At 55.1% G+C, this 12,712-nt stretch overlaps 1 protein-coding gene across 1 annotated transcript in view; it reads right to left on the bottom strand.

Annotated features, from left to right (window-relative positions):
• FLT4 (fms related receptor tyrosine kinase 4) overlaps positions 1-12,712 on the bottom strand; it is a 56,301-nt gene that overhangs the window by 11,821 nt on the left and 31,768 nt on the right. Inside the window, exons 7-18 of the mRNA XM_082771642.1 lie at positions 12,401-12,569; positions 11,584-11,701; positions 10,796-10,947; positions 9,883-10,045; positions 7,933-8,077; positions 5,187-5,295; positions 4,129-4,488; positions 3,801-3,947; positions 3,020-3,151; positions 2,602-2,708; positions 2,310-2,445; positions 1,401-1,505 (exon numbers count right to left, since the gene is read on the bottom strand). Of these exons, the coding sequence (XP_082627768.1) occupies positions 1,401-1,505; positions 2,310-2,445; positions 2,602-2,708; positions 3,020-3,151; positions 3,801-3,947; positions 4,129-4,488; positions 5,187-5,295; positions 7,933-8,077; positions 9,883-10,045; positions 10,796-10,947; positions 11,584-11,701; positions 12,401-12,569 (1,843 nt within the window). The remainder of the gene's footprint in view (positions 1-1,400; positions 1,506-2,309; positions 2,446-2,601; positions 2,709-3,019; positions 3,152-3,800; positions 3,948-4,128; positions 4,489-5,186; positions 5,296-7,932; positions 8,078-9,882; positions 10,046-10,795; positions 10,948-11,583; positions 11,702-12,400; positions 12,570-12,712) is intronic.

The raw sequence follows: 12,712 nt of genomic DNA, 5'->3' as shown, positions 1-12,712 counted from the left end.
TTGCTGGGGAGGTTGTGACCCCAAAGCCTTGGTACATTTTGTTATTGTATGTTTCCAAATGAAATGGCAGAGCCTCCCAGGATCCCTGCTGTAACGCACAGGGTGCATCCTGCAGGTGCAGGGACCCAAGCAAACACAACCTGCGTCCAACAGTTTTTTTCCTTATGATAGTTGTGCAGGAAAAAAAGATTACTCGAGGCTTACATACAGATGCGCATTTTTGAATCTCTGCCCTTTTAGCCTCCAAGCAGAGATAACGAGCTATAAAACAGTTTTAAGGAAAATTAGAAACAAAAAGACATTTGAGTCTTTTGATTGTGACTGAAGATAGGAGCTGCCTCAGAAGATCTTTTTGTAATTCCTCTCCAACAGCAAACAGCAGCATTGTGCCCCTGCCAGCTCTCTGTACTGCATTTTCTCTCTGACTGCCTAATTTGCAACAATTCTCGCCCCTCTGTTTTACCCTAAAGGTGCGTTCTCTGTTTTCGTGTGCATTTTTCATACTTCTCTGCCTTCCCCACATGCATTTTGCCTTACTTGGGAGTTTGCAATTTTAGTTTGAGATAGAGAACCATCCTCCTGAGCTGCAGCTGATGGGCCAGGTAAGAGCCATGCCTCAAAGGATTGTAAAAAACCTTGTATGGCCAGGCTTTGCTCTGCAATTGTCATGCAGATCACCTGTCCACCTGCAGTGGTAAGTGCTGCCGAGACAAGCCACGGTTCAGTTTCTATGTACAGGCCAGTGCTGACCGGGGACTGCCTTGATATTTTGTTGGTTGCCAAATCACAGGATAATGTTCTGGATGCCTGTTTGAAAGTGCGGCTTAAAATCTCACTGTGGATTGAGCAAGCTTTGGATGCAAAGCCAATTCAACCCTCCTAAGCTCCGGAGCTGTAGTGTGCTTTACCCAGCTCTGAACCTGGCCCATAAACATGAAATACAGGAATGTTTTGAGGAAGGCAATTAGGAGCAACATTTTCTTTGGTGACCTGCCAGAGAGGGGCTCTGGATTCTTGTTCTTCCTTTGAGACAGATCTTACTCTTTGCCTTTGCAGACAGTTAACTTTCCTTGAAAGCTGAGTTCCCCAGGTCCCTGCTGTCTGCTCCACCACTTGCCTCCCAGTGCAGCTGAGTGGGGCTAAAGCATTCACGAGGGAAAGCCAAGAGGATCAGATGTGTAGAGGCCAAGAAGCCATAAATTAAAAGACTGGCTCCAGCTCCTCTCCCCTAGCTCAGCGCTGGCTCAGGCAGAAGCACCCAGGAGTGCTTAAGGGAGATAAGGCATTTGTTAAGGCCCTGGAAAATGTTTTATGCAAAAGTCAGTCATTTACAAGGTAGGCTGTCTCTGGCACCCTTTATATCCACAAGGACTATGCATTCTGCTTTGCTGTCCGCATACCTTTCAGCATTTTGACTGCTACAGTCTCACAGCTGTTACTTTTATTGATTCCAAACGCTGATGCTTCCACCACCTTCCCAAACGCACCATGACCCAGGACTTTACCTATGGGCAAAGAGAGAGGCAGTGTGAAAGAAGGCAGGTGCAGCACATGGAGAATGGGACGAAAAAACAAAAAAACCCTACAGGAAACCATGGGATGAAGAAAGAAAAAGGGTTATAAAGGAAAAGGAAGGAGTGCAACATATGCCCTTTCCAGGTGGCTGCTTGCTTTGGTGGTGAGAATAAGAGAGAGGATGAGGGGAGGAACTGAGACAGAGCTGGCATGGACAAAGTGGAGGAAGGAAATGGCCCTGCAGAAGCGAGAGGCTGTTTGTTGCCCTCAAACGGGCCGTGTGGGAAAGGTAACTGTGACACCTTGCAGCAGAACAGCCAGGGCTAACGTCACTGCTCAGTGCATCAAAGGCAGTCTGCAGCCCTTTTAACCCTCCCAGACAGAGGGAAGGGACTGCAGGTGGGTGTCTCAGCACGAGGAGGATAATGGCTGCGTTCCTGGGCCTGAACTCAGGGTACCTCCCGTGAACTGGGCTGCTGTGCCCTGATCGCCAGCTGGAGAACATAGGGGTGTGATTTAAAGCATGCCCAGAGGTCTCATGGTCTCAGAGATGCCTGTGTGGCTATGCTGGGAGAGTCTGGGCTTACAGTTGGCTCAGGCCTGCCTGAAGTCAGACCCAAAGAGATTTTCTCAGGCACAACTGGGCTTCAGGGACAGTACGGAGAAGAAAACAAGAAGCCTGAGGCAGAGAGGAGGCATTAATTACATAGAATTGTGTGAGAAACCTGGAGGGTGAGTTTGAAGGGCTGGTGGGAAGCCCTGGGTGCAGGATGCAGCGATGGGGCTCAGCTCACCTAGGCGCAGGCGGTCTCGTGGGAATTCCCACTTGCTGGAGTCATAGGGCAGGTACTCGCACTGCTCCTCCAAGGGCACCTCGCCGGGGTCCATGATGATGGAGAGGTAGCCAGTCTTGATGTCTGCATGGGCAGGCTGTGGGGATCAGCCAACACAGCAGGTGAGGAGATGCCTCCTTCGCCTGCCTCAACCTGCTGTCGCCTGGCAAAGGCCATTCTCTGTCCCTTCTCTGTCCCCGTCTTTACTACGGCCCTTACATGCCCCGGGACAGAGACAACCACAACCACGTACCCTTTTGATGTTACAGAAGATGAGGATAAGGAGGATCCAGAAGAAAACAGCGATGACCCCAGTCCCGATCAGGATGACAATCTCCACATTGGTCCTGTCATCAGAGCCTGTGGGACGGGAGTGAATTGCAGATTCAGAGATGCCCATTCCCTGCCCAAGCTCGGCTGTCCCATTCTTTAGGATGTGAAGAGACCAGGGAGGTGTGTTTCCCCTAATGCTAAGCCTGTCTGAGCAGGCTGACTTTGAGAAGAGCAGAGTAGCCTGACACTTCCCAAGCTAAATATTCCCTGGACTACAGATGCTCTAGGGGACTTTTATTGTCCCCCTGCTGCCTGGGATCCCAGGGAAGAGGCATGAGACCTTGGACGCACTCCTATCAGACGGTTTCATCCCCAAGGGGCGTTGTGGCTGCTGGTACCTTCTACGGAGACACTGGCCGAGGAGTTCACACAGCCCTTGGCGTTGCAGACGCTGCAGAGGTAGAGCCCAGCATCCTCCTCCCTCACCCTCTGGATGCTCAGCCGCTGGTTGAAGTCCGCCAGGTCGATCCCTGTAAGGCATGGAGGGTTATGGTGGTCACTCACAGGAAAGGGAGATTTGTACATGAACTCATTCAGACTGAAAATAAAGCTTCTATTTGTTGGCTGTTTTATTTTAGATGACAGAATGAAATCACGCCAGCTGGCAGAGGATCTCCTCTGGGGCCTTACAGACCAAAAACTACCCTAGAGGGGCCTTCCTCAGGCAGTGTATGGAGGGAACGAAACCCCTACAGACACTGCTGGATGGCAACAGTGCTCAGGCCATCCAGATGGTGTGTCAAGCTCTGCTTCACCTCCAGGGCCTGCTCCTTTCCCTCTGCAATGCGCCTGAATACCTCCTATGTTCCCTCCATGGGTTATGGGTTGGTCTCTGCCTTAGCAGAGATGCCCAGAACTGAGCTGAGCATAAGAAGAAAAATGATGCTCTTTGCTCTCCACCTGAATGCACAGACAGTGCTGAGCCAGGCCCTAGGGCAAAGACTTGGGCAGCGAGCATGCATCAAACCAGGGCAGAACACGATTAAAACCAGAGCTCAGACAATTCAGAGAACCAGGTGCCTTTGCCTGGGCACAGCAGCTCCCAGAACCCAGCAGTGCTGAGCTCTCTGGCCACCAGCCACGATGCCCTGCCTTTGGTTCATCCCCACCTCACTGTACCTGACACTTCTTCCACCAGCTTCTCGTCTTTGTACCAGCTGATGTCAGGAACGTGGTTGCCGTCCACCTTGCAGCGCATCTCTATGGAGTCGCTGACATTCACCCAAATGTCTGTCAGGTTCTGCTTGAGGCGGGGGATCTCCAGGGCTGGAGGAGCAGCACAAAGAGGAGGGGAAAATGGGAAACGGGTTGATCAAAAGAATTCATTGTGGGTTTTGGGTGTCTAACCCCTGCTTGCACGGCTTCTCCCAGGGATGGACTGGGAAGCTGACTGCAGCAAGAGCTCCAGCTCTCCTCCATCACTCCCACCCGTCCTGCTGGCCCTCACCCTGCACAGAGATGTACTTCTTGTGGCAGTGCTTCTCCCGGGTCTTGCGGTTCTGCACCTCACACACGTAGTCTCCCTCCTCGCCCAGGGAGATGTTGGGGATGGTGAGCAGCAAGGTCGCGTCGTTGGAGTCAGGCTGAAAGCGCAGCTCCCCTTGCATCTTGGTGGCATAGTGGTGGACGTTCTTGCAGTCCAGCACGAGGGGATTGCCCTCCTCATCGTGGAGCTTGGAGAGGTTCAGCCGATACCACTGCAGGTTCTCGTAGGTGTAGTTGTCTGCGTTGCAGCTCAGCTGTAGGTCCTGTCCCTCTATGGGCTCTTCCGAGGGCTGGGATTCAATCTCGAACCCATCTGGAATAGCTTTCGGGAAGGAAATGAACATGTGGATGAGTTTTCTTGGCTCAACTACCAGGCACATTTAATTTGTCTCCTTGGGCTCAGCTGTCTAAGACCCTGCTGTCCTCAGTGGTTGCAGGTATTCACCTGCCTCCACAAAGGCTGCTGACAGCACGGGTACTGCCTATGAGGCTTCTGGGGTCTCTCTAGACAGGCCTGAAGATAAACCCCTGCCCACTGCTGTGCTCCTGCTGGGTTCCCTGTTCCCAGCAGGCACGACCAGGCTCCTGCCAGCACAGGGTACTGCTGGCAGGAAGCTTATGTGGCCCCATATGGGCCAAGACCCCAGCCCACGCTGCTGGGCTCCAGCTCCTACAAACTTGGCTTTCTCCCACCACCAAAATCCTGTGGGGACCGTGCCAAGGGCTGGGGCCAGAAGGACCCTGTCTGGGAGTGGTTCTGGCAGTGCCACTAGAGGATGCTCTCGGACCAGGCACATCCCCTAGCCATAGCCACACCGGCTCATCTCCAGATCTGATTGCCAGGGCTCCAAGCTTTTGCTACTTGGCAGAGCTGTGGGGCACCCCTGCTCTCCTGCTGCCTTCCTGGTGGCTGTGTAAGGTGCTACGTGTGAAGGAGAGGATCTGGCAGGTTAAGGGACCTGCCTGTTCCAGGCAGAGAGCCCAGCCGACACGTGTGGAAGAGACATCTGTGGTACTCACTGGTCACGTAGAAGTAGATCAGTCGCTCGTCCCGACCCACTTTGTTAGAGGCGATGCACTTGTACATGGCTGAGACGTTGGCCTCCTGGATGGCCAGTTTGCTGACTGTCTGGTGGGGGAAGAGAGCATCAGAAGAAGTTAGGAAGGATGAAGGGGAAGAGAAAAGTAGGATCAGCGCTGCTCTCTGGCAGACAGCAAAACACACAACAAGCCTGGCCCCAGAGGGCAGCTATACCTGGGAAAGGGTTAAGCAAAAATAGGCTTTTGTGTATTTCAAGCCTCATCTGCTGGCTCTAGCAACAGCAGTGTGGTTTTATCCCCAGTTTCTGCTCCTTTTCACAGAGCCCAGCCAGGGTGGATGCACCTCCATGGGAGCAAACTGCTTGCTAGGCCCCTCTGGTCACCACAGGGACAAGCCTGTGCCCAGTATGGGAGACGTGAACGTGATGAGGGGATGGCTAAGCTCCTGCCAACCTTTCTGACAGTGGGGAGAAAGGGAAGGGACACAGAGACCGGTTCCCTGAGCCCTCTGCAGTTGGTTAGGTGACTGCTCAGGGTCCCACAGAGCTCGGTGGGATTTACAGGTACTTACAGACCCGTTAGTCCTCCTTTTATCCATAAGTGGAAATCAGCCCTCTGGAAGCATCCCAGCTCTCACCACTTCAGGAAGAGCTATCATCCGTTTACATTCCAAGTGTGTATAGACGCGATCCTAAAAGCTTCCTCATCTGTCCTTCCAGCAAGACATGAGTAAGGCTGGGCAAACAGCCTGGCTGCTGTCCTGGGAGCTCGGTCCCAGGAGATGCTGCCTCCAAAGGAGCCAGGAAAGGCAGAGGGGGAGGAGGGCGACTCTCTCCTCCCGGCTCACACTGCACACATGTGAGCTGCCAAGTGTGTTACAAGCACTCCCCTTAGAGGAGATCTGCAGTTTGAAGCACAGGTTTCTCCTTCTCCTCCCCCAGTTAAATGACAAGGTAATTACATGCAATGATCCCTCTAACGAGACAATGCTTAAAATGCAAAAGATTTAGTTCCTATAGGGAAAGTGCTTTGTCTTTACTATTCACCCCATACACTTCGGAAGGGATTTTAATTCTGAGTGGCAATATATTAGCTTGTGTAAATCAGAAGGAGCAGACATTCACTCCGTGCATATTCATTACAGCTCAAGTGACCTTATTACTAGCACTTTTGTACGCTGCCTTTTCTGTTTCCTGGGAATATTCAGTACAGCTGAAGTGACCCTACTGGTGGCACTTCTGAGCGCAGCCTTTAATGCTTGGGGATTTTCCCTCTAATGGGTACCGTTACATTTAAGCTGGGTTTCTCTGCATTTGACATCATCCTGCCATCCAGAGTGCACGGCCCTGCACTGCACGCATGGTGGCTCATTGTGGCCTTTATGGGCAGAATAAAAACCAGAGGAAGATGGTAAAAGAAGACAGTCAGAAAAGAGGAGGAGAGGGAGAGAAAGGAGCTCTGGGGATACAGTGGAAGAGCTCCCCTCTCCTGGAGCTCTTGCATGTCCCTGGTCTGCACAACCTGAGTGGGACCTGCAGGGCGGTTAGCACCTAACAGACAGGGAATGAGGACACTGCTGTGGAACAGGAGGAAGAGGGAAAAAAAAAAGAGGGAAAATGAACATGGGAAACAGCAAAAGGTCTAGAGAGACAGAAGAACCAAGATGAGAGTCACACTGGGAGGGGGACACAAGGTCATCTCACCCAGGAGCTCCCCCGGCACCCCTGCTCCCTTCCCCGGGGGAGGCTGATCGCTGCCTTTCCCTTCGGCTGCTCTGGGAGGAGCAGCGTCTGCCCCTGCCACCCTTTTGGCAGAGTGACGAACTCCCGGCCAGGCCGGGGAACGGGAAGTGCCTTTGGAGGTGTGTAGGAAAACAGGAAGTGACTTTCGGAAACGGGGGCCCATTTGTTTGTTCTGCATCCCTCTGTGAGCAGCCGGTGCCCGACACCAGCGGGAACAGGAACCCTGCCGCGGCGCGGGGCACAGACCTGACACTTGCGGCTACCAGAGGGACAGAAAGAAAGAGGCAGCGAGCACTGTCCAGCTGTTTGCAGGTCACACACTACAACGAGGGAGAGATGTTCCTTCCAGAGAGGAAACTGTGATGGAGAAGCGGGATCTGCAGGGCACGCGTGTGCTCTCCCCCTCACAAACCTGCTGCGGGTGGACGCCAGCGTCTCCATGCCACCCTCACCCCATGAGGAAGGGGGCAGCTAGATGAAATGCCCTCCACACACAGGGATGTTCCCGAGGCCAGAGATTTCTCGTTCATTGTGTGGCTCCTGCTCTCCCTTCCCATTTTCACAGGCTGCTCTTTGGGTTTGACTCCCCCAAAAAAGCGCCAGCAGGAGGACTCAGAAATGCCCCTGAGAGCCCCCTCAGCCTCACCCCCATGCTCTCCCCCAGCTGGGTGCCCCAAGTTCAGCAGTGATCGGTGTGATCTCTCCTCTGCAGTCAGCCCCAGTGGGAGCCCCTCTGGACGCAGGGAAATTTCTCAGAGACGACAGCTCTCCCTCGCCCTGGGGCTGCCTGGTACCGCAGAGCCCCAGAGCCGGGGATGGCTGCTTCTGGTTTACTTTAGCAGCAGAGGTGTGAAGCACTCCCCAAATCCATCTCTGCCAGGTTCATTTCCAGGCCACTTTTGCGGGCTGATAGCGATGGATGCCACCGAGGCTGCCTGACTCCTGCTCCCTGCTCTAGGATGGGGCTGGGGCTGCAGCCTCACCTTGTTCCGTCCCTCCACGAACTCCACCCAGGTGTCGATGCTCTCGATGGGGTTTACTGCGTCCTGCTGCGACACATCTTTCCAGTCCTTGCACTCGGGCATCCGGTCTCGCTGGTGGCGTCTCGCTGCCCGGTGCCTGCTGTTGCTAATCCAGCAGCCAGGGAGGAACAGAAGAAAGAGAAGAGAATTGGAGAGAGAGTCAGCTGGGAAGAAGGCAACAAAAATAGCTTTGTGTCTGAGAACCAATGCTCCTATTCTCCGACTGCAAAATTTCCTGGGTCTCTTTATTACGTGGTCCTAGTGTGCTTTATAAGAGCGCTCTGCCATCACTAGTGAGGCAAACTTTATCTACAGATATGAAAATTGAAGCAGGAACCAGATGTTGGTGTCCCAGGCAGTGTCTTTACCCTCAGGCCGGTGGTTTCATAATCCTCTGCTAAGGATGGAGATCGGAAGGAGAGAAAACTGTCTGTGTGTGCCTGGGGCAGTTCCTGGTGCCACTTAGCTCAAAAAAGAGACTTGAGGCCTGGCTGGGACTGTGACTCAGGGATGTCACAGCCTGGCTGGGTGCTGGCCTGGAGAGCAGAGTATGCAGCACCTGAAAGTGCACCTGCTACCCCTGATCCCACAAAAGTGGGAGGGAAACATCCCAAGGAGAGATGCTGCTGGCATTTCCCGGGGACGTGGTGACAGCTCTTTGGGGCTGAGGCAGGCGAGCAGGGAAAAGAGCCCAAATCTGTCAAAGCCCCAAGATGCTGCAGCTTGTAGGGAACTTCTGAAATGCAGATGGAGCAGGGAGAAGAGGGTCTGCCCAAAATCCAGGGAGGAAGGTGAGGAGGGAAAGGGCTCGCAGTGGCAGGGAGGCAGGGGGGAGCTGAACACCCAGGAGCAGGGGCAAGGGCGCGTTGCTGGCAGTGCCGGCGGAGCGCTCAGCGGGGCGAGCACACCGGTGAGTTGTGTAAACAACAGGAAGCCAGAAAGAAGCCTCCTGCATCCTCTGGAGCTAAGCTAGGCAGAAACACGGCGGCCTTGGGAGACACTGCTCATAACTCATGGGCCCCTCTGCTTCCTGACAGGGCCACGGTGCACTCGCATGCAATGGAGAGCACTCCGGTGTCCCTGGCTTGACAACAGCCTGCACGGGGCTGCAGGACCCGGCTTCCTCCAGGCAACCTGGTGTCCTCTGCCCTGACTGCTCTGGCTACAACTCTCCGGCATTCCTTTTCCCTCTTCCTGCAAGGCCACAGCTAAAAAATACCACTGCAGCCCTGCCTCGTGCTGCCCCCGCTTCCTGGGGAACAGGCAGCGGGCACGCACCCTTCCTGCCTATCCAGTGGTGTTGCTGGCACCACCACCCTCCGGGCAAGCTGCCTGGCAGCTGGCAGAGAGCTGGCACTTCCCCTGTATTCTGAACTCTTACAGACCAAAAAACCACAGGGACCTGAGGGCAGGAATGGGGCAAGCCCCGGCTGCTGTCTCAGGGGCTCACCAAGGGGTTGCGACCATTTCTCCTACAATCTGCCTCAGTTTCCCCACTCACACAGCCCTTGGCAGACGGCCTGAGGGGGCTACAAGCTTTGCCACCAGTCAGTGGGTGTTACTGCAGGTGCTGTGAGGTGTGGCTGGGCCATGGACATCCCCTGCCGGACACAGATGGCTGAGAGGGCAGGGGAAGCTGCGGAAACACTTGGTGCCTGGGACCAGCCAGGCTGGGCAGAAGTCCCACGGGCAGCACAGCAAGCAGCTCTGCTGTGATCCATTCCACCTCTCTATGGGGCAAGTGGGTGTATGGCACTCTGAACCATCAGCTGCTGCTATCCTGCTCTCACCACATCACGGCTGGAAGGACAAGAGTGAGATGGGGTCTGGGACGCAGCCAGGGTCACAGGGAGCACAGAACTGGTGCTGGTGGCCTGGCAGGATGAGGGTGCTGGGAGAAATGGCACTTACAGGCTGCGTCGAGAGAACATCCGACAGGGCATCCACGGCCTCCACTGCCACTGGATCACCTCCGGTGCTGGGATGCCATAGACCGTGCAGGTGAGGGCCTGGGAGCTCCTCCGGGAGTAGATGCTTGGGGAAGAGGCTTCCTTCTCATGGATGCGTGGAGGCACTGCAAGCAGAGGGACACAGTGAGGGGCCCCGGGCTCAGCTGCTGCATCCCCAGGCTGGGCACAGCCCTCCCCTGCCTATAGAGAGACCAGGCACTAAAGGACTGCAGCTCTCAGGGCAGCTCCCCAGGAGCTCAGACCTGTAAGGCAGAGTGGGTTATACTTAGGCAGATTCAAATGATGGCATTTCTCCTTCCTCTGTGGGGTGTGACTGTCTGGATACTGCAGCGCTCCCAGTGCTGCCTAGCAGCCCCCAGCACAAGGTTACAGAGCCTGCTGGAGACAAATCCCCAAGCAGCAGTGCCCTTCTGCTGCTTCTTGTGCTGGCCCCTGATTTCTGCATGACAGCAACCAATTTCCACCAGAGAAAAGCTCCCCAGGAGCCACGGGACACCCAGGGAAACTGTTCCAGCTGCAGGCTCCATGTGGGTTGCAGCTGCCCTGCTCTCAAGTCCCCATCAGTTAGGATCACCTTCAGCAGCAGCCCCAGCCGCCGTTGGGAAATGCCCTGAGCAAGGACATACCCTGCCCAGAGCAATGCAGCCGGGAACAAAACTGCAGTGTCCTGATTTCCACTCCTGTGCTGCATCACCCAGGCCACAAGGAAGCAGCCCTGCTGTAAACAGAGCATCCCTCCGATGATGTAGGTACCGACTGCTTTAGGAAAGCAGCAGGGACTTGGTCTCGGAGCACCCCAAGGGCCAGGGCCATGGGCTCAGAGCTCTCCCCCTGGCCCCAGCCCCCTCCCTTACCGTTGACAATTAACTGGAGGCTGATGCGCTTCTCCAGCCCTGCCAGCCTGTTCCTCAGAACCAGCGTGTATGTCCCAGCGTGCTGCTCCGACACATCCTTGATCTGCATTGAAGATTGAGATTGCTTGGGAATTAGCTTCCCGTCCTTGTACCTGCGGGGAGGCAGAGACAAAATGCAGCCACGGAGAGGAAGTGTCCCACCGGCAGCCAGGCAGGGGCTTGCTGGTCCCCATCAAAGCACGGTCCTCTCTCGAGGGTCCCCTGGGCCTTCCTCAGACCTAAGTTACAGGTCTGCACATTGTCCTTTGTGGATATGTGTGAGGTTGGCAGTGTTGTGACTTGGCCTCACGCAGGGCCCAAAAAAGCTCCCAGCTAGCTCTGGAGGAAGCGCAGTGGGATGCAGGACACAACCTGCCTCTGTCTCGCTCCTCTGGGCAGCTGTGATTCCTGCTGCAGGGGCATGAGGGGGCAGCTCCTGTGGGAGCTCCATTTGGCCTCTCCAGACAGCAGAGAGCTGCCAAGCCAGGCCAATAACTTTGCTGCTTCTCCCCCATATCTCGCATCCTCACCCTCAAGCTGTGCTGCTGAGAGCCAGGGCAAGCAGGCCATGGGGAAATACCCCAGGAACATGGGCAGCCCCTCCGTGGGTGGAAAAAGTTGACATTTAGGACAACCTTGGCCTCAGAGAGACCTAGCAAGGAGGCTAGGCTAGGATTTCCTATTGGGCAGGGGGAAGGAGAAGAGAAGAGGAGAGGAGAAGGTGTCTTGGGCCAAGAAAGGTGCGTTACCACTGGAAGTCTGGTGGGGGGTAAGCCACGACTTTCACGGGCAGCTTCACAGCTTCGTCTCCTGCAGTGGCTTCTATCACTGGGCCCTTCCTCCACTCCACGTTGATGAAGGGCTTTTCTGCAAGAGAAGAGGCAAGTATGGAGGAGGAAGCACAAAGACTCAGGCTGTCACCAAGCTGTGTGCTTCCCACAGGATCAAACAGCAAGGACCAAGGCCAGCTGGGGCACTGTCGCAGCACAGGCAGAACCGACTTTTGCTGCTGTGATGAGGAAGTCAAAATAACTGAAATCTGCTATAGTTTCCTCTTCCCAATTCCTGTTCCCAGCAGAGCCCCTGTTCCTGGAGCAGAAGGGGACAGAGGGATGGGTGCCAGGCAGCACAATGCTGCAGCTCCAGCAGCTGACAAGCTGCCTCTGCCCCTCTGATGGAAACCATCAGGGCTGCAAGGAGGTTGGGCTGACCCCGACTTTTCCACTGCCAGGAGCAGACTGCCCAGTGCTGATGGTGCCTTGTGTGCCTGGAGGTCACATCATGCCTTCCCACTATCATTTGGGCCAATTTGATGTTTGCATTTCTCCCTCTATCACCACACTGGGGCATCCTGCTGAGTGTGAGTGTGCTCCCAGTGCGGTGCTGCAGCGCAGAAGGGCTGAGGAACTGGGAGAAGGCTGGGTTCTCACTAAAGCAGAGTGGGATGGAAATGCAGGAGCCCCACTACTAAGCACTGGGTCGAGCCTTTCCTAAGAGATATGGGGATTACTCTGCCTGCGGCTTGGCTCTGGCCATGGCTCTGCGAGGGAGCAGAAGGCAGCTTACCGTGCACAATGACATCGGTGCTCTCCTCCAGCATCTGGGCGCCGTTGGTGGCAGTGCACGTGTACTTGCCCAGGTCCTGCTGGCTGACATTGTGGAGGGTGAGGATGCTGGAGAGCTCTGTGTGCGTCTGCAGGGACCGGCGCTCCGGCTCTATCACTGCTCGCTGTGTCTGGTGGGAGATTGCAGAGAACAGGGTGTGAAAGATACCAAAGGGTTAGGGTTGTGCAGGTGGGATCCTCATAAATGCCTTTCTTTCTGTCCAGTGTTTGCCTCTCCCCAGGAAGGCATCTCCACCACTGACTGCAGACGGGA

This window comes from Aythya marila (genome assembly GCF_965140915.1).
Source record: "Aythya marila genome assembly, chromosome: 14".
Lineage (NCBI taxonomy): Eukaryota > Metazoa > Chordata > Aves > Anseriformes > Anatidae > Aythya > Aythya marila.
The sequence above is the reverse complement of the archived record's forward strand: the minus strand, read 5'-3'. Positions and strand labels throughout refer to the sequence as shown.